We start from the raw sequence: 24,637 nt of genomic DNA, 5'->3' as shown, positions 1-24,637 counted from the left end.
TTGAAAAAAAAAAAAAAAGCACATGAATACAACTAAATATTTACCTCATCAATCTGACCTAGGGCAGTGACTAATATTTTTAAAGTATGTTTAGTTCTTGAGCGAGATCAAGGTATTGAGAGAGGAAGAGAGATAGCTTCATTCTGGCAGTTAGGTGCCAGGGATCAAACTTAAGATCTCATGCATGCAAATCCAGGGCTCTATTTCTACCTCCCTGAGCCACTGGATGACTGATTTTATCAACAGGTAACAATGCCAAGGAGACTCCTGGGAAAGCAGGTATGGAGACAACAGTAGTGATAGAGCTGGAAAGGCAGCTGCACCTAATGCAGCTCTGAATACCAGTAAGTTGGGGGGGGGATGTCCAGCTATGGCACAGAGAACCATTAAGAGATCTGGGATTCAGATTGTGAAGATGCTTCTGAGATGCACTGGAAAAAAAAGGCAGGGGCAATATTAATTCTTTCCATTGCCCAGGCCAGGTGTGTGTGTGTGTGTGTGTGTGTGTGTGTGTGTGTGTGTGTGTGTGTGTGTGTGTGTGTGTGTGTGTGTGTGTGAATGGGGGGGGGGGTAGAATAACAGATCTTACCCAGAAGAAAAAAAGAGAATGCTGGAAAGAAAATCTTCAAGACAACCGTCTTTCTTCACCATCTTGCATTCATTTGATTGTTAACCTCTAAATAATTGAAGTCTATTAAGAGAACTAAACTTCTTTTCCTTCTTATATGTAAAAGGAGACCTGTAGACCCTTCTCCTTTTCTCCTTCCATTATTTCTTTTTCTTCTTCTGTCTTTCTATATTTCTCCTCTTCTGGCCCTTCCTTTTTTGCCTTCAGGGTCACTCAGCTTGGTGCTGGCACTATGAATCCACAGTTCTTGGTGGCTATTTTTTCCCCATTTTTATTTGATAGGACAGAGAGAAATTGAGAGAAGAGGGTGAGATAGAGAGGGAGAGAAAAAGATAGACACGTGCAGACCTGCTTTGCCCCTTGTGAAGTGTCCCTCCTGCAAGTGGGGATCTGGGGGCTCAAACATGGGTTCCTGCAGGGGTCCTTGTGCTTTGCACTATGTGGGCTTAACTGGCTATGCCACAGCCCAGTCCCCTACCATCCCTTTCTTTCACCATTCTTGTTCCATTTTGTTGGTCATTTTATTGGTGGAATGTCTCTGTCTCTTTATCTACCTCTATCTGGAAAAAAAAATGACCATTGACCTAGAGCAGGCATGAGGATTCACCACCTTCATGGTAAAGAGGATTGATATTCCTTCTCAATACCTTTTTCTTAAAAAAAATTATTCATTGATTCATTCATTCATTCCATTAAAATAGCACAAAGAAATTGAGAGGAGAAAAAGAGAGACCTGCTTCACTGCTAGTGAAGCTTCCTCCCCACCCCACCCCCGCAGGTGGAACCTGGGGACTTGAACCCAGATCCTCCTGCATTGTAATGTGTGTGATCAACCAGGTGCATCACCGCCTGACTTCTTAATTATCATTTTTATTGCTGATTGTGGAAGGGGCAGTGCTATGTTCCAACACTGCAATGTACTTAGGGTCCCTCAAAGCACTGAATACATGCTTGTCAAGTGACATCAGCAGCATTTTTATAGCTTTTAAAAATAACTTTTGACTTTTGCTCGAGAACTCTTTCTTTCTACTTTATGCCTTGAGAGTCTCACAAATCTCTGGGTTTCTGCCCAGGGTTCCAGGGGCAGTCAGCAGCCACTCCTGGCATTGTGATGGTAGTCATTTCATTCCCAAGGGCGTGACTAATGTTTGGTGACAAAAGTTCCCTTAGGTTTTGAAATGTCCTGGGACCCCGAGTTAGACCGCTGTGAGATTAGCACTAGGATTATGAAGACAGGAAAGGGAGTTGTGAATTCAGATGGGTACCACTGGGAAATAAGAGATGCCCCCCTCACCCCACTCTTGCCAATATAAATGCCAGAAAATCTGAAATCAGTTTCTATCTCCACACCTCAGGCTTCTAATAATCTATTTTTATTTTAAAGAAACATATGTTTACAGAAAGCAGTCAACTGAGCTAGTCATGGAAGGGTTTCTGGGTCTGGTTCACGAGGTGGAGGAATATTAAGTTTCAGCTGGAAAAATATCCCTAGAATGCCAAAACGTTTATTCCCAAGTCTGGGTTCCTGGTGCAGTCAGAGGCAGGGCAGTGGGGTGTGTGTGTTCAGAGAGGGAGATAGGTGGTGGGGCAGCAAGGTGTCAGGTCCGAGAGTATCATGGCAGAAGACACTCATTGTTCAATCACATTCTTCAAGGAAAAAAAAAAAAGGAAAAAAAAGCCCACTCTAGATACATTCTGTAAACTTGGGAGCCATCTACGTTGGGACTGGCATGCTATTTTCACCTTAAGTCTGTGATTTGCAGTGAGCCTGTTTTTTTCTCTGACTTTGAGGAGGGCAGTGCCAAGCATGGGGTCTTTTCCTGACTCTTAGAGGAAAAAAGCTCGCTCTAGCTGTGTCATACTGCTCTCCAGGAGCAGACAGCCAGCTTCCCCCCCCCCTCCCTTGCACCCCACTGTCATTCACCCAGCCCTGTGTAGCAAACCCGGCTGGGCGGCTGGGCGGGGCAGCCATATGCCCTGCCTACTGGCTGCAGCCCTAGCGAGAATGCAATCCCTGCCTTTCCACACACAAAAACATCCCCACACATGCTGGTCTCCACATGCCAGCCAGTCCTCCAGCCCTCCCTCCTCCTCCTCTCTCGTCTCTGTCCCTGACTTGCCCTGACTTCTTCGACAAGCCCATGGAACATTTCTGGAAAGACGTTCTTGAAGCAGCAGGGTAGGAAGGACTGCTTTGATTTTTGGCTTTACTGTTAAGGGAAAACAACTTACCTTCCTGGTCTGCATCTGAGAGGTTCGCTGATGGCTGTGGTGTGTGTGTGTGTGTGTGTGTGTGTGTGTGTGTGTGTGTGTGTGTGTGTGTGTGTGTGTTCCTTTCCTCCATTCCTTTCTTTTGGGGGGGGGGATTGGAGGGTTTTCCAATTAAGATTTATCTCTGACTCTCATCTGGCATGTTCTAATTTTTTTTTTAATGAAGTGCCTTTTGCATGTGTTTCAAAAGGACATTTGGAAACTGACTGTGTGATTTATGGAAATGAATCTATTTACAAAAAATTTCTTTGAAAAGTCACCATTACCAGTAAGGGGAAAAAAAAAAGATGTGTGACCCACCTAATGTGCTTTTAACCTGCTCCTTGCTCAGAGTCTGTGGTTATTGGAATTAAGATAAGCTTTAGCTTTCTATTAAGTCACTTACATCTGTATTTTGTTCCCAAGTAGTCTCTCTTTCCCTGAAAGAATCAGGCAAAAAGTACACTTCTAATGAAGTGTAAAAATCTCCACAAATGTTGTTATTAGTGGAAGCAACCTTGACATTTACATGTGCTATGAACTTTTCACATTTTTCCAGGTACTCTGTTGGACCTTGCAGAAAGCAATTAAAGTAAGGTCTCAATATTTTTTCAGAGTGTTAATCTCATAGTCTGCCCTTAAAGAATTTTATTAAAAAGTACACATTATTTAAGTTTGTGGGGAAGCATAAATTGTCTCTATATTCTCTGTATAAAAAGAAAAATATATAGCATGTGTATGCTTAAAATTTAGTTCACTTCAAAACTTTTTGCTTGGGGGTTGGAGGTAGCACAGTGGGTTAAGCACACATGGCACAGAGCACAGGGATGGCATAAGGATCCCTGTTCCAGCCCCCTGGCTCCCCACTTGCAGGGGGGTCACTTCACAAGCTGTGAAGCAAGTCTGCAGGTGTCTGTCTTTCTCTCCCCCTCTGTCTTCCCCTCCTCCCTCCATTTCTCTGTCCTATCCAACAATGACAGCAATAACAATAATAAGCAAAAACAATGATAAAACAACCAGGGCAACAAAAGGGGAAAAAATAGCCTCCAGTAGTAGTGGATTCGAGAGCCCCAGCAATAACCCTGGAGGCAAAAAAAAAAAAAAACCCTTTTTGTTCTTTCTCTTTTTTTAAATCTGGCTATCTGCTTCTGTATATTTTAGCCCAAGTGAACTGAAAAGTTCCCATTGTGAAACAAAAGATCAGAAGTGTTCCACTGTACTTGAAAATGCTGAGGGCTAGACCCAAGGTGTAAGATAATTGCCAAGGACTTGGCTAAAGGCTGGGGATCAGCTTTGGCATGAGAAGGTCCCCTTTCACACTGAGTTTTCTCAAGTGTGTGGGTTTCATAACCCGAGGATGCCATGGACACTCCTGTGTGCCCCAAGATGTGTGTGAATCATGCATAAGAGAGAATTCTTACTGGGAGCAAATACAACTCCGTGGGCCAACATGAACACACAAGGTCAGGGCTCTGGGGGGGGGGGGGAGTCCCAGAAGGTCCTGCTTGTCTGGAGCTCCTTGAGGGAGAAGTTTGCATTTGAGGAAACCTGTATTTGTCAGCACCTCAGGGCTGCAAATTGCAGCTCTTCTTGTGTCTATGGTCTACCTACAATGTGCATAATATGCATCGCGGCGGTTTGCTCCAGCTGAGCGTGGGGGCTCGCAAGTGCCCATCTCATTCTGCCTAGAGACCCTATTTCAGGGTTACAGAGTGGTCCTCCCCAGGATCACTGTATGCACTCACCCCACAGCTCCAGCCAAAGAAAAGGAAAACAAACACACATGGAGAGCCAGAGGGGGGGGGGGAGAGAGAGAGAGAGAGAGAGAGAGAGAGATTTTGCTAAAAACCTAAAACAGGTTTGCTGTCTTAGTTGCTAAAAACTTAAGATGGGAAGTGCTCTGCAGAAAACCGCCCCCTAGGATGGGGCTACTGAGTTGGCTAAGAGTCCCAGGAGCCCCTAGCCCCCACCCTCCTGCCCGGCCGCCCTGCAGCCCCTGGGGACTCCTGCTAGTGAGAAGTTCCTGGGATGTGTGTTTATGGGGCTGGGGTGGATTCTGCAAAAACACTCTCACCCCAACTTGGGTCATTTTCACCATCATGCACCAGGACCCCAAAGGTCCCCCCCCCTCCAGTCCTCTTTCCGCTGTAAGCTATTAACTCTTCCCCATAAAATGATTTTTAAAAAGTGCAAGGGAGCCTGCAAACCTCCCACCTAATTTAGGTCTTCTTCCCTACCATCACGCATCAGGACCCTAAAGGCCACCTCTTCCAGTCCCCTCCCTGCCTCCTTTTCCAGTGTAAACCATTAACTCCTCAATAAAATGATTTTAAAAATGAATTTTAGAGGGAGGTGGCTGCAAGACAGTCTCACTCCCCAACTTAGGTCCCTTTCCACCATCAAGCATCAGGATCCCAAAGCACCCCTCTTCCCTGTATGCGCGTCTTCTTTGCCCTGTGAACCATTAACTCCTCAATAAGAAGATTTTTAAAATAAAGTCCTGGGAGACGGGGCGCGCGCGCGCGGGGGGGTGGTGGTTGCCTGCAGAACACTCTCACCCCCCCCCCTTCAAGTTAGGTCCTTTTCCACCCTCCAACACCATGACCCTCAAAGTCCCCCAGCTCTTTTTCCAGCTCTTTTCCCCGGTCAATAATCATTAACCCTTCAATAAAATGATTTAAAAAAAAAGTTAGTGGTGGGTAGAGGGAGTGTCTGCAGAACGCTCTTAACCTCCGGACTTAGTTCCTTTTCCACCAGGACCTCCAAAGTCCACCTTCCCCAGCCCCCTCCCCACCCCCAATCAAAAAAAAAAGTTTGGTGCGGAGCGCCGCTCCTTGGGCCCTTGGGCCGGCCGCCCCCAGCCGAGCTGCGCCCCGAGCGCCTGGGGAGCCAACGTGAGCGCGAGCGGCCGCAGCCCTGGCCGCCGTCCAGCACCTTTGTCACGCTTCTGCGCTCGCCCCGGAGCCGGCGCTGCAACAAGTGGGAGGCCGCGCTCGCTCGGAGCGCGCGGCTCGGGCGGGCAGGTTCCCCGGGCAGGGCCGCCGCCGCCGCCGCCGCCGCCCTAACCGCGCGCCCCGCTGTGTCTCCCCGCAGGTGGCCCGAGCGCCGCTGAGCCCCGCGCGCCGCCGCCGCCGCCGCCGCCGCCGACCATGACCATGACCCTCCAGCCCAAGGCGTCCGGCATGGCCCTGCTGCACCAGATCCAAGGCTCCGAGCTGGAGCCGCTCGCCCGCCCGCAGCTCAAGCTGCCCCTCGAGCGGCCGCTGGGCGACGTGTACGTGGACGGGGCCAAGCCCGCCGCGGTGTACAACTACCCCGAGGGCGCCGCCTACGACTTCAACGCCGCCGCCGCGCCCGTCTACGGCCAGGCCGGCCTCGCTTACGGCCCCGGGTCCGAGGCGGCGGCGGCGGCGGCCGCGGCGGCCGCGGCGGCATTCGGCGCCAACGGCCTGGGAGGCTTCCCCGCGCTCGGCGACGTGTCTCCTGGCCCCATGGTGCTGCTGCACCAGCCGCCGCAGCTGTCGCCCTTCCTGCACCCGCCCGGCCAGCAGGTGCCCTATTACCTGGAGAACGAGGCGAATGGCTATGCGGTGCGCGAGGCCGCCCCCCCAGCCTTCTACAGGTACCTGCGGGGCCCCGTCGGGGGAGGGGGGCGGAGGGGACGGGAGGGGAGGGGCGCCGCGGGGGGAGGGGGACGAGCTGGGCGCCCCGAGCTCCTGGGCGGCTGGGACGCGCGACCCCGGGGCGGGCGCGCACTCGGGGAGGGGGGCTTCCTGGGTCGGGTTCGGTCGCCTGGCAGCTCTGGGAAAACATTCCTCTCTCCACTCTCTGCGGGAAAGAATGACACCTCCCTGCTTCAGCTTTTCCTACCTAGCCCCCACAGGTTGGAAAAACTACAATCCAGCGATTATTATTATTATTATTATTATTATTTTTTGGTGGGGTGGGAATAAAATCCAGAAGCAAATATATGCCAGGGGTTTTGAGTCTAGGTCCCCGCTTGCTTGTTCTGTTATTTAAACAGTAGGCTGGAGTTTAGAACAGCTCCGGGTTTTATTTAATTATTATATATATATATATATATGCATATATACATATATATCTTAAATATGCTTGCTCGTACTTTCTTTTCCGATAGAATCTCGGGTTGGGCACATGCACTCTCAGGAATATAAATATATATATATTATTTTCTTTCTTTCTTTTTTTTTTTTTTTTTTGAGGAGGAAGCACTTCCTAGGACACCACCACACCTTCCCTCATTCCAAGGTCAAGGGCTCCAGGAAGACCCACAGCCTTAGGCGAGTGGGTCATGACAAGTTTCTGATTTCTGAGCGGGCAACTTTGGATCAGTGTTGGAGCAGATAGCTGGCATATGATTGCTAACAGCCAGAAATTTATAGGTGCCCCTGTGAAGTTAGAAATGCCACCTCAAAGCATGAGGGTTTTGAAAAACTTTGCCACTTCAATCACAGCTCAGGCCACAGGAGAGGGGCCTTGGGAGAGGCCTGTGGAGTCTTCCAGGTTCTGTGCCTCTCTGTCCCTCTAACAGAGACCCTGTGGCAGTCCAGGGACACTTGTGACTTAATTAGAGAAAGTTTTGTCTTCTTAGGTGGTTCTTCTTAATGTCTTCTTCTTCTCCTTCTCCTTCTCCTCCTTCTCCTTCTCCTTCTCCTTCTTCTTCTTTTGGACAGTGTTGCTTTTCTTTTGTTTGATGGGTCAGGCGAGGACTTGGGCAGGTGAGTGGGGGAGTCTATGTCTGGTGTCCTCATGGACAGGGATCCCCTGAGAGGGGTTGGGTAGGCCTTGGAGCACCCACAGAGTGATGTTTGAATACTCCTTTATGTGGTCTTCTCCCCACCCCATCCCCACTCCTCAGCCCCCTGCAGTGTGAGTCCTGGGTTATTTTTATGTCCAGTCTTCTAGTTCCAGAAATACTTATAACTGATGAATTAAAGGTGCAGCTTGGTTCCACGTAGCACAGGGCATACGGGGTGTCGGAACATACATCCTCTGTAGCCTGATAGGCAGGAGAACTCAGCCTTAAGAGAGAGAAAGGACTTTGATATTTTTTTCCTTTTTTTTTTTTTTTAAAGTAGCAGAGCAGAATATAACCATTAAAGCTAATTCATATGTTTTCACAGCTCCTTGGTGTAAAAAGAAGGCACTGGTATGTGAATTCCATAACCTTACAGTGGACTCTAGAAACTATTTTTTTCCCATTTAATTTTCAGTTCTTTTATTGCAAATTAATGCCACCGAATTTCAATGGGCACTAATGAGACTGCTCCTTGGTGGGTTACTTACGGCGTTGCTAATAATTACAAAGTGAACGTGGTCAAATACAAGAGAGGATCACAGTCTATTCAAAATTGTTCATCATCCTGGTGGCAGATAATATTAATCTGATATGCCCAACCTTAAACTTTTTATTTCTTTTGCATTATCTGACATTCAGATACTTTCAGAGTAGTAAAAGAGTGAGCTGCAACTTAAAAAAAAACAAACCTTCACTCACATGGCGTTCTGTGCAGAAATTCACTTTTAGAGTGACTGCTTTCCTCTGGTTTATTTCCCCATCATATCTTTCCTATTTTACATAAATTACACCAGGGATGTGTGTGCATGAGTTTCTGTTTAAGTGTTGTTTCTCAAATGGACAGATGATTTTTAAAAAATTTTATTTTCCACCCTCCTCTGTCAGTTTTTCTGTTTGAATAATCCTATGAAAAGAATGGACTAGAGTTTAGAGCCTTTTCTGAGCCTTTAGTTTTCTTCTGTGGTTATCAAAAGTTTTGAGGACTGAAAGTAGTGTTTTCAAACTGCAAGTTATGACCCATAGGACTACAGTCAGTTGAAAGAGTCTAGGACACTTTTTTTAAAGGGTTGTAATAGGAATAGGAAAGGAAGTAGTAGCAAATACATAGTAGGAGTGAGTTTCGAGCCCTGAAAATTTGTTTTCATTATATATATATATATATATATATATATATATATATATGCGCTTCTGTTCTGATGGTGATATAAAATCTGTTTTTCAAATGTGGGTTGAGGTTAGAGCAGTCTGAAAGTGACTGGCCTGAGGTACTATGTGTTGTTTTTAAGTAAAATGAAAAAAAAAAAGTGCTGGGTAAGTAGCTGCTTGTTTTTATCTAAATGAATCAAAAAACCCGGTGCATTATCTTTGTTTTACTTCTCCCTCTCCCCCTAGAAATTAGCTGGTATTTTCAGGCCAGTTAGGTCAGCTGTGCTATTTCTTATTTTATTTATTTATTTATTTACATTTCCCTTTGTCAGTTGGTGATATTGTGGTAGTTCCCACTTGAACAGTCCAGTTGAATCTGTGCAGGATTTATTTGAAGTTTCCACTGTTTGTCTTGAGAAGCTATGCTTGCTCCTCTCTGCTGCTGGGGATAATGCACACGTCTAAGTATGAAGGCCAACAACAGCTCAGACGACCCTGGCTATACAATGTGAGAAAGGTTGCCATATATGCAAACTGGAGAGAGAGAGAGAGAGAGAGAGAGGGAAAGAAAGAGGGAGAAACATTTACAAATAGGCAAGCTATGTAATGTCTTTGTGTAATGTCTCTTATCTAAAATTTTATGATGAAGGCCACCCAGAGTCATTTTATCCTGGGCTCCTTTTTTGATTTAGAACACTTCAGGACTTTCAAATGAAAAACTAAAGAGGAAACTTAACTCTGTTAATCATATTCAGACAAAATCAAATTAGGTATTTAGTGCACCACGTTCTTACAGTTCTATGACTCAGTGCATCTTTTGTGTGTCATCACAAAGAGAGATGAGAGGGAGAGAGGGAGGGAGAAAGGGAGGGAGAGAGAGAGAGAGAGAGAGAGAGAGAGAGACACACCACATCACCAAAGCCTTTTTTCAGTGCAGTGAAGGAGGAGATAGGATGGAACCTGGGTCTTGTGCATGACGAAGCAGGTGCACATTTCATGAGCTGTTTTGCTGGTCTCCGTTTAATATTCTTCTTTTTTAAAAATATAAAAAGCTATCAGGGGAGGGGGTGGGATATGGAGATTGGGTGGTGGGAATTGTGTGGAGTTGTACCCCTCTTACCCTATGGTTTTGTTAATTAATCCTTTCTTAAATAAAAAAAATTAAAAAAAATTATTTATTTTCCCTTTTGTTGCCCTTGTTGTTTTTCATTGTTGTTGTAGTTATTATTGTTGTTATTGATGTCTTTGTTAGGACAGAGAGAAATGGAGAGAGGAGGGGAAGACAGAGAGATAGGCAGCTACAGACCTGCTTCACCCCTGTGAAGTGACTCCTCTGCAGGTGGGGAGCCAGGGGGCGGTTTAATATTCTTAAAGGTCCAAATGTTTTCCACTTTTCCAAAATACGGACAAGCATGCAAACCTTTTACATTCAAGTCGATGCCCCCGAAAGTTGTATACTAACTGTATGCATATTTTAAATGACTCGTTCATCCACTGGTGGTCATTTCAAACTATTTCTCCTCTTTGAACAGAGGCTGCTTTCCAGGAGAGACTTGAATAGCTAATTTTCAATAATCTTCTTCTTGTATTTAGGTGAAATTTTAGCACCTTTTTTTTTTTTCTATCTGGTCTCAGGTTTCACTTAGTGAAATTGTTACTGTGGGCCTGCTACTTTGTGTGGGCCTCAGACTACTTCCAGAAGCCACTGACTGTCACGGGAATGATTATGTTTTAGGTCAAAAAACAGAATCACATCTTCAATTCCTGTTTCATTTTCACCTACTCCATGTGGCTTGTCCCTTTTTGGCAAAGAGCTCCAGGAGGATAATTGCCACTTAGTCTAATCTTCTTTCTTGCACCTCGTTAATTTGGATCCCTGGATCACTTTGGTGAATATATTATGTTACGACACTTATAATTCAGGAAAATTTAGCTTCAGCTTTTTGCTTTCTTATTAGTTTCAGGGGGAAAAAAAGAAAATAAAAGGCTGGGGTAAGGGGGTAAGAGCTGACAATGGCAGGAGCAGTATATATCGGTAACAATGATTATAGATAAACAGGTTTTTTTTTTGCGTTAGTGATAGTATATTAGTAACTTTGTTAAGAAAAAGTCACTGTTTTACTATTTTATTCACCCAGTGGCATTTCTTCTGGTGCTTTTGTAAACTATAAAAAAAAAAGTAGAACAAAACACATTTATATAGTCCACAGTTGCACTGCCAATAATGAACAATAGTAACCTGAAATATTTTCTTCTTTCTGGTGAAAACCAAACTTAAGTAAAATAGCAGATCCTGTAGCAATTGTTTATAACCTGTTGCAAACACATTTCTTTTGTTAGATGCATTCAAAGAGTCAGAACCCTGGCTATGTGAAATAGATACAGGAAACAGATACAGACATTTTAATTTTTTTTTTTTCCCCCTTCACATATACGCTCTGCTTGGAACTAGGACAGCTCACTCCTCCTGTGGCTTTGGTATCATTTTAAATTCAACTTTAGAAGAACCCAGGAGAAAAGCAGTGGGCTAAGTGTGCTGTTTTCTTTTCCCTGGAGACACTGAATGGTGGGGCCATGTAGTCCTTTGGTGGACTTTGGGATCTTGGCTTACTTATGAAGAATGGGAGGCACAGGGTGGGCACAACTCCTGGAAGCAAAAAGCATGCTCTGGAGAAAGACACGACAGAAGTCAAAGAGCTACGGTTTGAAGAACCAGTCAAAGTGAAAGTAGGAGAGATTGCATAGAACGGAGGCAGTCCATTAATGTTGCAGAGTAATTTTGCATTTAAACTCTACCAATGAATTGACAGTGCTAGTTAAAAATAAGGTGGGGCTGAATGCTACCCTACTCCATCCTCAAAACATACCCTGACATGCTTCTTTTGAAATCTGAGGACTTGGGCTGGAGGTGATGGGACGTACTTTTAGGACATAATTGACCTCAGGAGGGAAAGAAATGGAATCGCTGAATTCTATATAGAATATTCTGTATGTATCAGATAAATATAGGATATGCATATAGAGAATTCTAGAATAATATGAGACTATTTCAGCAGAAGCTCTGCATGAATCACCAACACTTCTAATTATGTGTGTCTATTTTTTTTTTTCTTTGGACCCTGGTGAAATGTGAAGGCTAGAAAGACAACCATTTTGCTTTGGATTTTTAATTTGATAAAGTAGCCATGCCCAGAAACTGGCCCAAGTAAGAAAGGATATGATTGATGGTTGCTGTGTTTAAGGGGTCTACCTGTGGTGGCCTCCATGATGGTGGTGTGATGAGGATGTAAACTGGCGATTATAGAAGCAGTGAATGTTGGTTTCAGTACGGGTTGGTCGGTTTTCTGGATGCCTATTATATATAACTTACAGACTACACAGAAATCAAATCTTTTCTCATGTCCTCTGCTGTCCCTGTCCCCCCCCCCCCTTTTTGGTGTTGTTAAAATTTAGGTAGACATCAAACCTTTCAGTAGTGATTTTATCAGTACTCCTTGACGCTGAATCGGCTAAGTACTGATAGCAGCTACACAACAAATTAGAAAAAGGGACAAGCCAAATAGGCCTGGATTTTGTTTGTTTGCTTGCTTATTTCCCTTCTGATCTTTCGAGAGGGACAAACGACCTTGGTAGTCGCACCAAGTTGACTTCTGTGTCCTGTAATTTTCTACTTTGTGGAACACCTATGAATTAAGATCAGGGAAATTATAGAGGTTCACCTAAAGTTAACAAAGCTAATTAAGAGGCATTTGGGACTAAGTATTTCCCACTGAGTCTTCCCCTAACTTAGGAGGGTCTCCTCTTTCTATGATTTAGTTGTCAGCTCTAAGAGGAGTGAACTGTTCTGATTCTCACCTCAAGCTTGGAAGCTACAGAGCTGCTGAGTTCCATGGCCCCTCCGAGGTCCCCATCACAACCTGAGTTTTCCCTTATCTAATTCATCTCAATTTCATTCTTCCTGTTCGCACTAGCAGACATGTGCAGATCAGGCAAATTTTCTGGGCAGTTTTCGTGAAAACTCCAGACTCAACTTTTCGAATTAAAAAAAAAAAGTTTTTTTTCTATGAACCCAGAAGCAAAAGACAATTCCCTTTTAGTTTCCTGAAGTAGAAAGGCATTTGAGTAATAATTTCTATGTAATTCATTTCTCTTCCATTGGCCTTTCATTTTTTCTAATACTCTGTTCTTATAGTTTTTTTTTCTTTTTTTTGGTTTTGCTTTTAGTGCTTCTGCTTTGAAACCCTTGTTATTTGGCCTTCCCCCCATCAAGCTTTTGAAAAGTTTTCTTCTTCGTCTTCATTTTTGTTTTTCATCTCCGTCTTATCAGATCTCTCCCACTTTTTTCTGGTTTATTTCTTCACTGTCCACTTCATCTTGCTATTTTTAATGAAATTTGGAAGAGGACCCAAAATAAGTTTGTACGGACCATGGGAAAGTCAGTGGGGGAAGCATATGCCTCAGTAAATGGCCTGGAGTGGTGTTACCTACACTCTAAAGTTCTGAAAATGACTTTTCTCTTGTCTCTAGGGATAAGAGCTTTAAAAGCAACCACAGCAGGAAGAAATATTCACTCATTGGAGTTGCTTTGACAACTCCTCCATTCTGCTGTTCTTTTTTTCTTTTTCTTTTTTTAATATAAATCTTTTTGATTTATTTTATTTTATTTATTTATGAGAAAGATAGGAGGAGAGAGAAAGAAGCAGACATCACTCTGGCACATGTGCTGCTGGGGATTGAACTCGCGATCTCATGCTTGAGAGTTCAAAGCTTTACCACTGTGCCACCTCCCGGACCACTGTTTTTTATTTTTCTAAATGGTGTAGCTCAGCAGTGAGTTGGCATATAGCAGCCAGGAAGTCACACCGTGCCATTGGGTGCACAACTAAGACGTCATTTTCCCTGCAATGTGCACTGGGTATGAAGATAACTAACATTGCAGTGCTGGCAGTTGTCTCTCTCTGCACCAATATCTAGAGTTCTACATGCATGTGAAGTTGTGCGTAGCATTTAAGACCAACATTTTTTCCCCCTGTGCTTTCAACAAAAAGATTCAGTTTCGAATGTGCCTTAGTGAACAACTAAATTTCTAGCACGAAAGCACCGGTTTCATTTATTTATCTGCATAACATTCGCAATGAAACGCTGTCAGAAATCTAATGGATTCTAAGGATCCTCTGGGCAAACTTTGCCTTGTGCTTTTCTTTACATTCTTTGGAAACCTTAAACATGCATGTACTTATTTCTACTTGTATCTTTCAAGCAGCACAGGGAGAAAGGGTGTGGTTTCCGTTTAAACACAAGAGACTGTTGTGTTGGAAAAATTATTATTATTATTATTATTATTTTGATTATCAGGAAAAAAGCTTCTGAAACTTGGAAAGTCTGCTTTGATATGATAGGAGGAATGACTGAGTCCTGTTCCAGATGGACACTATGTCTTTTGAATTATTATGATTATTTTTACTAATCTACTGTTGGCTTATAGTATTATAGAGTTACCATGTCAGTGAGACAGCGGGGAAATTGACTTTATGCCGTCACTTATATTCCTTTGTATCTTCACCAAATCAGGGAGCCAGGTGGTGGTTCACCAGGTAGAGTGCACACATTACCATGCTCAAGGACCCAGGTTCAAGCCCCTGGTCCCCCCCCCTGCAGAGGAGAAGCTTCACAAATGGTAGAACAGTGTAGCAGGTGTCTCTTCTGCTCCAGCTCTCTCTTTGTCTTTCTCCTTCTTTTTCTTCCCTTCTATAAAAATATGGTCACCTGGGGGCCAGACGGCGGCGCATCTGGTTAAGTGCACACATTACAGTGCACAAAGACTCGGGTTCAAGCCCCTGGTCCCCACCTGCAGAGGGAAAGCTTCACGAGTGGTGAAGCAGGGCTGCAGGTGTCTCTCTGTCTCTCTTCTTTTCTATCACCCCTTTCCCTCTTGTTTTCTGGCTGTTTCTATCAACTAAATAAAGATAATAAATTAAAAAATTGTGGTCGCATGGAATCATGGAGTTGTGCAGGCACCAACACCCAATGTAAACCTGTTAGCAAAATAAAAATAAAATAAATCTAAAAGAAAAGGTCAAGTTCAATTTTTCTCTTTGCACAAGGGCATGCCCTCATCTCTTTCATGGCAGAGTAGTATTCCACAAAATAGCCCGCAACATCTTTACTCAATTTTTTCAAATTAGAATTTTCATAGTTTTCTGGATAAAGCTATAGGAATGACATTACTAGATCATATCATGTAGTATTTACATTTTTTTAATGCCACCAGGGTTATCACTGAGGTTTTCTGCTTACATGATTCCATTGCTGCTGGTGGAGTCTATATTTTCCCTTAGATGGTGAGGGCCAGGCAAGGAGAGAGTTAGAGGAGAGACAGAGAGACACACAGAGAGGAGAGACACTTATAGCTGTGCTTTGTGGTTTGTAAAACGTTGCTTTTGTGGGGTGCTTCCACATAGTGACTGAGGACTTGAACCTAGGTTCTTGTGCTTAGTGTAGTGTGTGCTCTTACGGATGAGCTATCTCCCCCAGATATTTCATTATTTCATTTTTCGTTTTAGAGCCTTCTATATGTTTTTTTCATAGAGACCCCATCAGTTTGCATTCCTAACAATACAATAGGGTTCCTTTACATCCACATTCTGTCTTCTGATGATCCCATTATTTTAATTTTAATATTTTATTTATTTTATTTTAACGAGAGAGAGAGAGAGAGAGATTGGCACTAGAGCACTGCTCAACTCTGGCTTATGGTGTTGCTAAGGATTGAACCTGATGTTTCAGAACCTCAGGCATGAAAGTCCTTTGCATAATCATTATGCTATCTCCCTAGTCCCTGTTTTTCTTTTTCTTTTGCTTGTTGTAGACCATCTGTGCTGGGGTGAGAGGATATCTCATTATGGTTTGGTTTGGAGAGATCACACCTCATTTCCCTTTGTATCCCTCAGAGCCCTCAGTAACACACAGGGCACAAGAGAACCCTATGTTTTCACTTGAATGAATGACTGATAGGGGGCTGGGTACCTCTTGGCTGGGAGAAAGGCCATTCAGGAAGGAAGGCTGTTCAGATGTGGCTGGAAGAATGGTGGCGAGTGTGACTTTTCCTAGCTCTGGAATAATTATGGAAAGCAGGGGTCATTCCACAGAGAAACCATCCCTATTGTATTTGAGCTCTAAACTGAGGATTTCACCTACTTGCACGTACACACATTACCCCCACACCAGGTCAGTGCTCGTGGCTCTTTTGGGAGTCATCCATGGGCATGTGCAGAGTAGTGAACAATTTGAGTCATTCCAGTTGCCTGTTCACAGCTGAGGTCAAGCCAGGCAAAAAGCTGACTTTTTGTTTCAGCTCCCCTGCTGGCAACAAGTGTCTCATGCAAGGTCTGTGTTAGTGGCTTTTTTTGTTTGTTTGTTTATTTCAGTTTGTGCCTTTGGTTGGCATTTTACCATTTTTAATGGCCCAGAAGCATTTCCTCAGGGCATATGCCTTGTGGAGAAACCCTGCCATATAAACTCTGGTGGGGGCGTGGGTCTCTGTGCTGTTGCTCCAGAGTTCAGTGTTATTCAGTGTTAATGAGTCTGCAGTATACATTAAACAAGAAGTCTCTGAACAGAAACACAGAGGAAACAAGGCTAGCTGATGGAAATGTTAACACCCTGGGGCTGGAACTCAGTTCTGTATTTCTGCTCAGAGCAAGGCTTCTTTATAGCATTCACTAAATTCAATTTATTTTTTTAAATAGAAAAAATGAAAACATAGATCTGGGAACTGGGCAGTCTTGTTTCTGGTTTGACTCCTGCCTGTCACTTCCTGCTCAGCCTGCCTCAGTTTACTCATCTGTAAAATGTTCATTCTGGGGTCAAGCAGTGGTGCACTTGGTTAAGCACTCATATTACAAGGACCCAGATTCAAGCTTCTGGTCCCCACCTGCAGGGGGAAAGCTTCATAAGTGGTGAAGCAGGGCTGCAGGTGTTTCTGTGTCTCTTTCCCTTTCTATCTCCCACTCTATTCTCAATTTCTCTGTTTCTATCCAATAATAAGTAAATAATGTTTTTTTTTTTAAAAAATGCCAGTTCAAATAGGACCAGGATCTTTTGTTCTTCTGAGAATTAACCAAGTTCATATATGGACAAGGGTTGGAAATATGCCCAGCTAACACCTTGAAAACCCTTGTCTTGTCTGACTCCTTCTGAGGGCAACTGAAAACTGTCCACAAGAAAGAGATTAGGAGAACCCTCTGAGGATCTGGAATGGTTGTAACTTCCCCATCTTTGTTTATTTTGCCTTCAAAGAATCAACTTTAATACCCTATTATGATCAGAAGGTAAAGTTGACTAACTTAAGGGAAGTAGGAAGCTAGTTTTTTTTATTATTATTATTAAAGACCCAATCTGTGCCAGGTACTGAGTTAAAATCAGCCCCAAAGTCCTGACACAGCAATTGTACTAAACTCAAAAACAAATAAACAAACAAGTAAAAAAAAAAAAACAGCTTAGGGCATTCGATATTGCAGTCTGATGTTGTCTAGGAGGAAGGCAAAGTACTGTGTCCTCACTTAACATCATCAATTATCCATTCTGGGGAAGTTCATTAGTTCACTTCCTAGTGAAAGAGTGCAGAGTTCAATTGAGTCCCTGAGTAGTTTTTTTTTTTTTCCCTCATCAACATAAAGATACCACATGGAAAGAAGTGATGTTTTTTTTCTCCTGTGGGGGGGATCTGTTGTAGTTGAAACAGAAATAAACTATATTAACTTAATAATTTTTTTACTAGTGATTTCATCTTGATTTACAGAATTACCAGATGACAGGCATGCATCTCTGCACCTTGCCCACCACCAGAGTTCTGGATCCCCAGTCCTTCCATTGGAAGCTACAGAAATTCTCTTAAAGTTGCAATTATGGCTTGACTATTATTTCTACAAATATCTGTCTATATTGGTATACATTTCCCCCTCTCCCTCCTATTTTTTCTATAGTCCCATCATCTTTTCCTTTCCAGGTCACACATACAACTGTTACTACATCCAAATGTCCCCCAGCCCCCTTTTTTTCTCTTTTCTCTCCGGGTCCTGATGGAATTAGAATTCAGAACCCTCTGGTCATTGTCCCCCCAATAATTTCTCCTCCACTGGTCAGTATGGGCCAGAATTCTTTTGGGGGGTGCACATGGTGGGAGTTCTGGCAGAAGTAAACAATTTATAAAGTGATGACATACAGAGAGCCAAGAGGGAATTTCTCTTAATTTGAGAAAGAACAACAACAACAAAACAAACAAACAAACAAACAAAAATAAGGAATCCTGGGAAGATAGAGGGACATAGGCAAACATTTCTTGAGCAACTGCAAAAGTGGGCTTTTAGCCCTGGCTGTTTATAAAAAAAGAAAAAAAATCCAGACAATTAAACAAACAAACAAAAAATCCCAAACCTACAGAGTTCTGTTTTGAAGTTTGCTCCCGGGTGGAAGTGGAAACACAATGACAAAAACAAAGTAAAAACACCTGCCTGGGTGTTTCTTCTGTGAAGCTTGTTGCTTCCAAGTTTCCTAGAATGGTTCTGGGTGCTGTTACATTCCACCCGCCTGCAGCCAAGTCAGTCATATGTTAGAGGAGTGAGAAGCTGTCCCATGTTTGCCCTGGCTTCTCTGGTTCTAGCCCCAAAAGACAAAGAAAAGCCAGGCCTCTGGAGTTGCCCTGTCTTCAGGGCTTGGGGGTTGAGGAGCAGAGGGGCAGCGGAGTACAGAGGAGAAGGAACATGGCAGGGCTGATTCAACTCCTCTTTCCAGAATGAGGTTCTAGGTCCAGCATTGGCTGGCTAATGCCAGAAGGGAGCAGAGGTTGCAGACTCTGGCCTCAGGATGCAAAGAGGAGATGAAACTGCCTGAGGCAGGGAATGTGGATACAGACCTGGGCCATGTCAATTGCTTGGATAATTGAAGGAACTCCCAGATTTTGGACCCTCCCCCTAGGTAGGCCTGTGATCTCTTTAGTTCTCTGGATAGTTGCCAATCAAAGGAGTCCACTTTTTGTGAATACAAGTCTCCCCTCCTCTCCCCAGTCTCCCCTCCTCTCCCCCCCAGATAATTAACTGAGTCTCAGGCATTTAAAATGCTGCTGTCCCATTAGCCTCCCCTCCCCTTTCCTCCCCTTCCTTCCCCTCTCCTCCCCTTCCTTCCCCTCCCCTCCCCTTCCTTCCCCTCCCCTCCCCTCTCCTCCTCTCCCCTCTCCTCCTCTCCCCTCCCTTTCTCTCCCCTCCCCTCCCTTCCTCTCCCCTTTTCACCCCTCCCTTCCTCTCCTCACTTCTCCTCTCCTCTTGTCCCCTCTCCTCCCTCCCCTTTTTCTCCTCTCCTCTCCTTTCTTATTCTGCATTTGTTTTGAAAGAGAGTGAGAGATAAAGAGGCCATCAGGGATAGCGCAGAATTTGCTGCTCTACCATCCCTGGAGCCATCATGTCTCATGTGGCTTTGGGCTTGAACTTGGGAACTTATGCCTTAAAGGAGGCACTCTGTTAGTAAACTATCTCCTAACCAAGTGTGTACAACTTAAAAATGTAAGAGAGGCCAGGTGGTGGCACACCTGGTTGAGTGCACATGTTACAAGGCTCAAGGACCCAGGTTCGAGCCCCAGGTCCCCACCTGCAGGGGAAAAGCTTTGCAAGTGGTAAAGCAGTGCTGCAGGTGTGTCTCTATCTTCCCCTTTCCTCTTGATTTCTGGCTGTCTCTATCCAATAAATAATTAAAGATAATAAAAAACTGTAAAAAAAATTAAGGTTTTGATGCAGTTGCATCCAAACTGTGCACCAGATTTCCAAGGCTGTGTTTGGAAAGTTCCATGGGGTCTTCCTCTCAAGGAGGACTCGGTCACCAACTGTTTGAAGAATCCCTTCTGCTGCAAATAAAGTAATTAAAATCTTTTTAAAATTAATTTATTTTTCCCTTTTGTTGCCCTTGTTGTCCTAGTAATTTTTTTTAAACAATGTCTTCTCTCCCCAAGTCTTGCATGTTGGAAGCTTAAATAGTTGAGAAGGAAAGTGGCCAGGCCAGTCCCAACACTTCACCTTGGCTCCGAGGCCCAGGGCACACGTGGGTAATGTCTCTCCACTTTACTCAATTTCCCTCATATGACTTTACCTGTGGTTTCCATAGCCGCAGGCCAGTCTCTGAGATCCTGCAGACATGTACAATGCAATTCCTGAGCTTAAAAATGCAAAACCCCAGTTGATTTTCTAGAACAAATCTCACTAGTGGAAGTGGCCAGGTTACCTCCTGGAAGTATTAACTAGGTCTTGAATTTTCTTTTAAGAGTTCTTCATTACCATTATTGTTGTTAATTGTCATTTTTTTTGTTTTTTTTTTAAAGCAATTTTATTGGGGACTTAATGTTTCACAGTTGTTGACACGTAAGTAGAATTTCTCAACTCCCTGTGATAAGTGTCTGCAAAACGCTAGCACCCTCAAAACAAAAAGTGAAACATATGTTTAATATATTGCAGCCAAGGAAAAAGACTCTAGGAGAGGAGGGAAAGAAATGGGGTGGCAGGGTCCTGGGGTTCTGGCGCACGAATATATATTTATTAATGGGAGGGAGAAGCCTGAGCATGGGATGCCCGGTGATCTAGCCATTGTACCACCTCCCAGACCACAGGCTCTAGAGATTTTAAACAAACTGTGAGCCATAGAAATACAGTAAGGGTTATATTCTAGTATGTCTCAAAAAATGGAGATTTCAAAACACTTTCAAATGGCACTCATCTTTTCTTCTTTATCCACACATGTCCAGTTCTTGGTTTTTGTCACCTCTCTACATACCTGTCTTTCTGTCTATCTGATATATCTTCTATCTGTCTAGTCTGCTTGCCTATATATCTACCTACCTAGCCACCCATCCATTTGTTTTGTAGGACTGGGTTCTTGCACATGACTGATTCTGCCCCTCCCAGCGTGAGTTTTTCTTTTACAGCAAGGCACACACCCGACCAGTGGGCTATCTCTTGGTACCTCTCTAGATGTTTTTTAAAAAGAGGAGTGAGAGAAAAAGAGGAAGAGAGACAGAAGCATAGCTCCACCTCTTGTGATGTTCTAGATTGGTTTTTTTTTTTTTTTAAAAAAAAACAACTTTATTTATTACTGGATAAAGACAGAAAATTAAAGAATATGGGTTCAAGCCCCGGGCTCCCCACCTGCAGGGGAGTCGCTTCACAAGCAGTGAAGCAGGTCTGCAGGTGTCTCTCTCTCTCTCTGTCCCCCTCTCTGTCTTCCCCTCCTCTTTCCATTTCTCTCTGTCCTATCCAACAACGACAACATCAATAACAACAACAACAGTAATAACTACAACAACAAAACAAGGGCAACACAAGGGAATAAATGAATATTTTTTAAAAGACAGAATTTGAGAGAGGAAGGGGAAATAGGGAGAGAGCCAGAGAGACACGTGCAGCCCTGTTTCACCACTCATGAAGCTTTCCCCCTGCAGGTGGGGAGCAGGGGCTTGAACTCACATTCTTGTGTATTGTACTGTGTGCGTTTCACTAGGTGTGCCACCGCCTGGCCCCTGATACTGTCTTTCTCGTAGTATTGGGCATTGTCACACCCAGGGTCTCATGTATGCAGGTGCCTGTGCTGTCTGGCTGAGCCGCCTCTCCCACCCAACTCTATTCTTGTTGTAATAAGTTCTGTACAGGCTGTTCTGCTTTTGAGCCTTCTCCCTTGAGGTTCTAGCTTGTCCCCAGAGCATGTGACCCCCAAGTTCGTATTTGATCTCGTCCTTTCTCTGCTTAGGAGCCTTCCATGGCTTCCCACAATCACAGGAGATAATTGTAACCCCTACTGACATCCCAAGCCCTTGTCATTTGATTCCAATCTGCCCCATCCTTATTCTCCTTATTTGTTTATTGGGTAGAGACAGGCAGTAATCGAGAGGGAATGGAATGATAGAGAAGGAAGAGAAAGGGGGTTGGGTGGTGGCACACCTGATTGAGTGCACATGTTACAATGTGCAAGGACTGGGGTTCGAGCCCCCAGTTCCCACCTGCAGGGGGAAAGCTTCACAAGTGATGAAGCAGGGCTGCAGGTGTCTCTGTCTCCTGCTCTTTGTCTCCCCCCCACCCTCATGATTTCTGGCTCTCTATCCAATAAATAAAGACAATAAAGAAAAAGAAGAGAAGGAAAAGCAGCAGAGAGGCACCCGTAGCCCTGCTTCATCACACACTAAGGCTTTCCCCCTGCAGGTGGGGACCAGGACTCAAACCCAGATCCTTGCCCGGGTCCTTGTGCTTAGTACTCTGCGCACTCAACCAGGTGCACCAACACCTGACCCCACAAAATCATACTTAAATGATGCTTATCCATATATCTTTTTAAAATTTCTTTTTAAAAAAATTATCTTTATTTATTTAGAGGATAGCAACAGCCAGAAATCGAGAGGTAAGGGGGGAGACGGAGAGGGAGAGAGACCGAGAGACACCTGCTTTCCTCCTGCAGGTGGGGGCCTGGGGCTCGAATCCAGGTCCTTGAGCATTGTAACATGTGCACTCCACCAGGTACGCCACCACCAGGAGCCTCCATATATCTTTTTATTGCTCGCTCTACCTCAAACATGTACACAGTTTCTTTTTGTCCCATCGTCTGATTCCCCAGAAGTCAAGGCTCAGCAGAAATGCTACCTCTTGGGGGTAGGGGTGAGGGGGTGGGTTTCCACCGGCCATTATTTTCTGAGTTCACTGTGCGTCAGTAGAACATGCGTTGCTGCCCCTGTTATAGAAATCACCAGAGACAACGCCTCTCGTGGCCGCAGTGAATGAATGGATTTGTGCACTCCGTGTGGTTAATGGATTTTACTCATGCTTTTAGATTTGAACAATTTAACAGATTTTTCTTAACTTATTGGCGTATTCACTCAGCAGGTTTTATCGCATGCCTATTGCTCACTGACTTCTGTGCTAGGTGGTAGGTGGTAGGTACTGTTCACTTATAGGCTAGCTGGTCAAGTTGCTCATATTCTAGTGGGATATCTGAAAATGGTATAGACAATTAAAAACCAGTGACACGAGGATGATTGTGACACAGAAGAGACCACTGGGGGCTGGGGGAGGGCACTGAGAAGAGGCACTTAGCTAGATGAAGGGTCCCTATCTTCTATGTCTAGATCCAAAAAGGTTTGATGGAAGGAAGATTTGGTTTGACCAAGAAGGGAGGGCAAAACTGTAAGGGAGTCCTATTCCCTGGTACCATCTTCAAATCCAATAGTTTCTTGCACAGAATAACTCCTTAATAATTTCTAGGGACAAATTGTTGAATTAGTAGAATAAAAGTACATTTTTTTGACATTTCCAGTCAGAAAAGGTTTATTGTAATAAACAATATCACCAGGTAAAATGCAAAAAAAATTGTGCAATTATGGCAAAATGTTTAAAATATCTATACATTTGCCCCCATAGGACTACAGTAAAAGTACATTTTTTAAAAACATTTTTATTATATTTATTTATTTTCCTTTTGGTTGCCCTTGTTGTTTTATTGTTGTTGTTATTGATGTAGTCATTGTTAGGACAGAGAGAAATGGAGAGAGGAGGGGAAGACAGAGAGGGGGAGAGAAAGAGAGACACCTGCAGACCTGCTTCACCACTTGTGAAGCGGCTCCCCTGCAGGTGGGGAGCCGGGGGCTTGAACCGGGATCTTTATGTTGGTCCTTGCGCTTTGCACCACCTGCGCTTAACCCACTGTGCTACCGCCTGACTCCCAAAAGTACATTTTTAAAACTAAAACAAAGAACTGTGATAGAACCAATGACTAGTGTTTTTTAGTACACTTGACCAGGCGCCTTGTTGAAATTAAAATCTTAACTGGGTGCACTGGTTGAGTCTTTATGACAAACCTAAGAGACAGGTATACCACTATTATTTACACTTTGTGGATGCAGAAACACAGATTTAGATAGGAAAGGTGATGTAGCCAAAGCCACCCAGCCACAAATGGGATTAATGGATTAAGGATCCTTAGTCTAGAAGGCTGATTCTGAAGTTCACCTTTTCCTATAGTACATCATGCAGAACAATTGACAGATGTCCCATCATTAATCAATTTCCTTGGCAGTTGGTCTGTTAATTCCTTGCAAAATCTTTGTATTGGGTTGTGAGCATGCTTTCATCTTAGACTATGTCCCAAGGCTGCTGCTTTTAGTTTTATGGGGAATGCCTATTTTTATGATGCTTGCTGAAAGCATGTTTAAACAATTTTCCATTAAGTAGGGGGATTGTTTTCCCTTTGAATATCACAAGGAGCCATTAAATAAAATCTTAAAAAAAAAAAGACTTCCTGATGGCAAGCTTACACATTTCTCTGCATGTGAAACCCACCCGAGAATTTTAAATTTGGACAGAATTACAATGTTTGTTTGGTCCACACCACTCTATACTCAGATAAAACCATAAAAACCACAGTAATTTCTTTGTTTCTAAATTGAGGCAATGTCAATTTATAAGACCGTGTGTATTTTAGGTGTACAACTTCGCATCTCTTCGGGTCACATGCTCTCAACACACCTGCCACCTGGGTATCAGTCTCCCTCCTTCTCAGTCCACATGGCTCCCTCCTCCCTTTCAACTTAGGCTCCTTGCTCGTTTTGGTGACCTTGGCTCTATATCAAAGTCTCAGATGTTGTTTTGTTTGACTTTGTCTGATTTTTTTCCCCCCTTATCCCATGAATATGGGATATGAATGAGAGCATGAGTGCTCGACTTGCTCTTTCTGATTTATTTCATGGAGGATGACTATTTTTTTTTTCAGTTCCA

General features: G+C 43.8%; 2 protein-coding genes across 3 annotated transcripts in view; one reads left to right on the top strand and one right to left on the bottom strand.

The window, feature by feature from the left end:
- Nucleotides 1–24,637, top strand: part of ESR1 (estrogen receptor 1) — a 488,249-nt gene that overhangs the window by 145,751 nt on the left and 317,861 nt on the right. The window contains exons 1-2 of one of the 2 annotated variants that reach the window (XM_007516044.3): nucleotides 2,518–2,807; nucleotides 5,972–6,500. In XM_007516044.3, the coding sequence (XP_007516106.2) occupies nucleotides 6,028–6,500 (473 nt within the window). In that variant the 5' untranslated portion in view covers nucleotides 2,518–2,807; nucleotides 5,972–6,027. Of the gene's footprint in view, nucleotides 1–2,517; nucleotides 2,808–5,971; nucleotides 6,501–24,637 lie in introns of those variants that run through there. The other variant, XM_060205321.1, reaches the window with a different exon arrangement.
- Nucleotides 1–24,637, bottom strand: part of RMND1 (required for meiotic nuclear division 1 homolog) — a 630,052-nt gene that overhangs the window by 386,403 nt on the left and 219,012 nt on the right. The window lies entirely within an intron of this gene.

This window comes from Erinaceus europaeus, chromosome 13 (genome assembly GCF_950295315.1).
Source record: "Erinaceus europaeus chromosome 13, mEriEur2.1, whole genome shotgun sequence".
NCBI classification, from domain to species: domain Eukaryota; kingdom Metazoa; phylum Chordata; class Mammalia; order Eulipotyphla; family Erinaceidae; genus Erinaceus; species Erinaceus europaeus.
The sequence above is the reverse complement of the archived record's forward strand: the minus strand, read 5'-3'. Positions and strand labels throughout refer to the sequence as shown.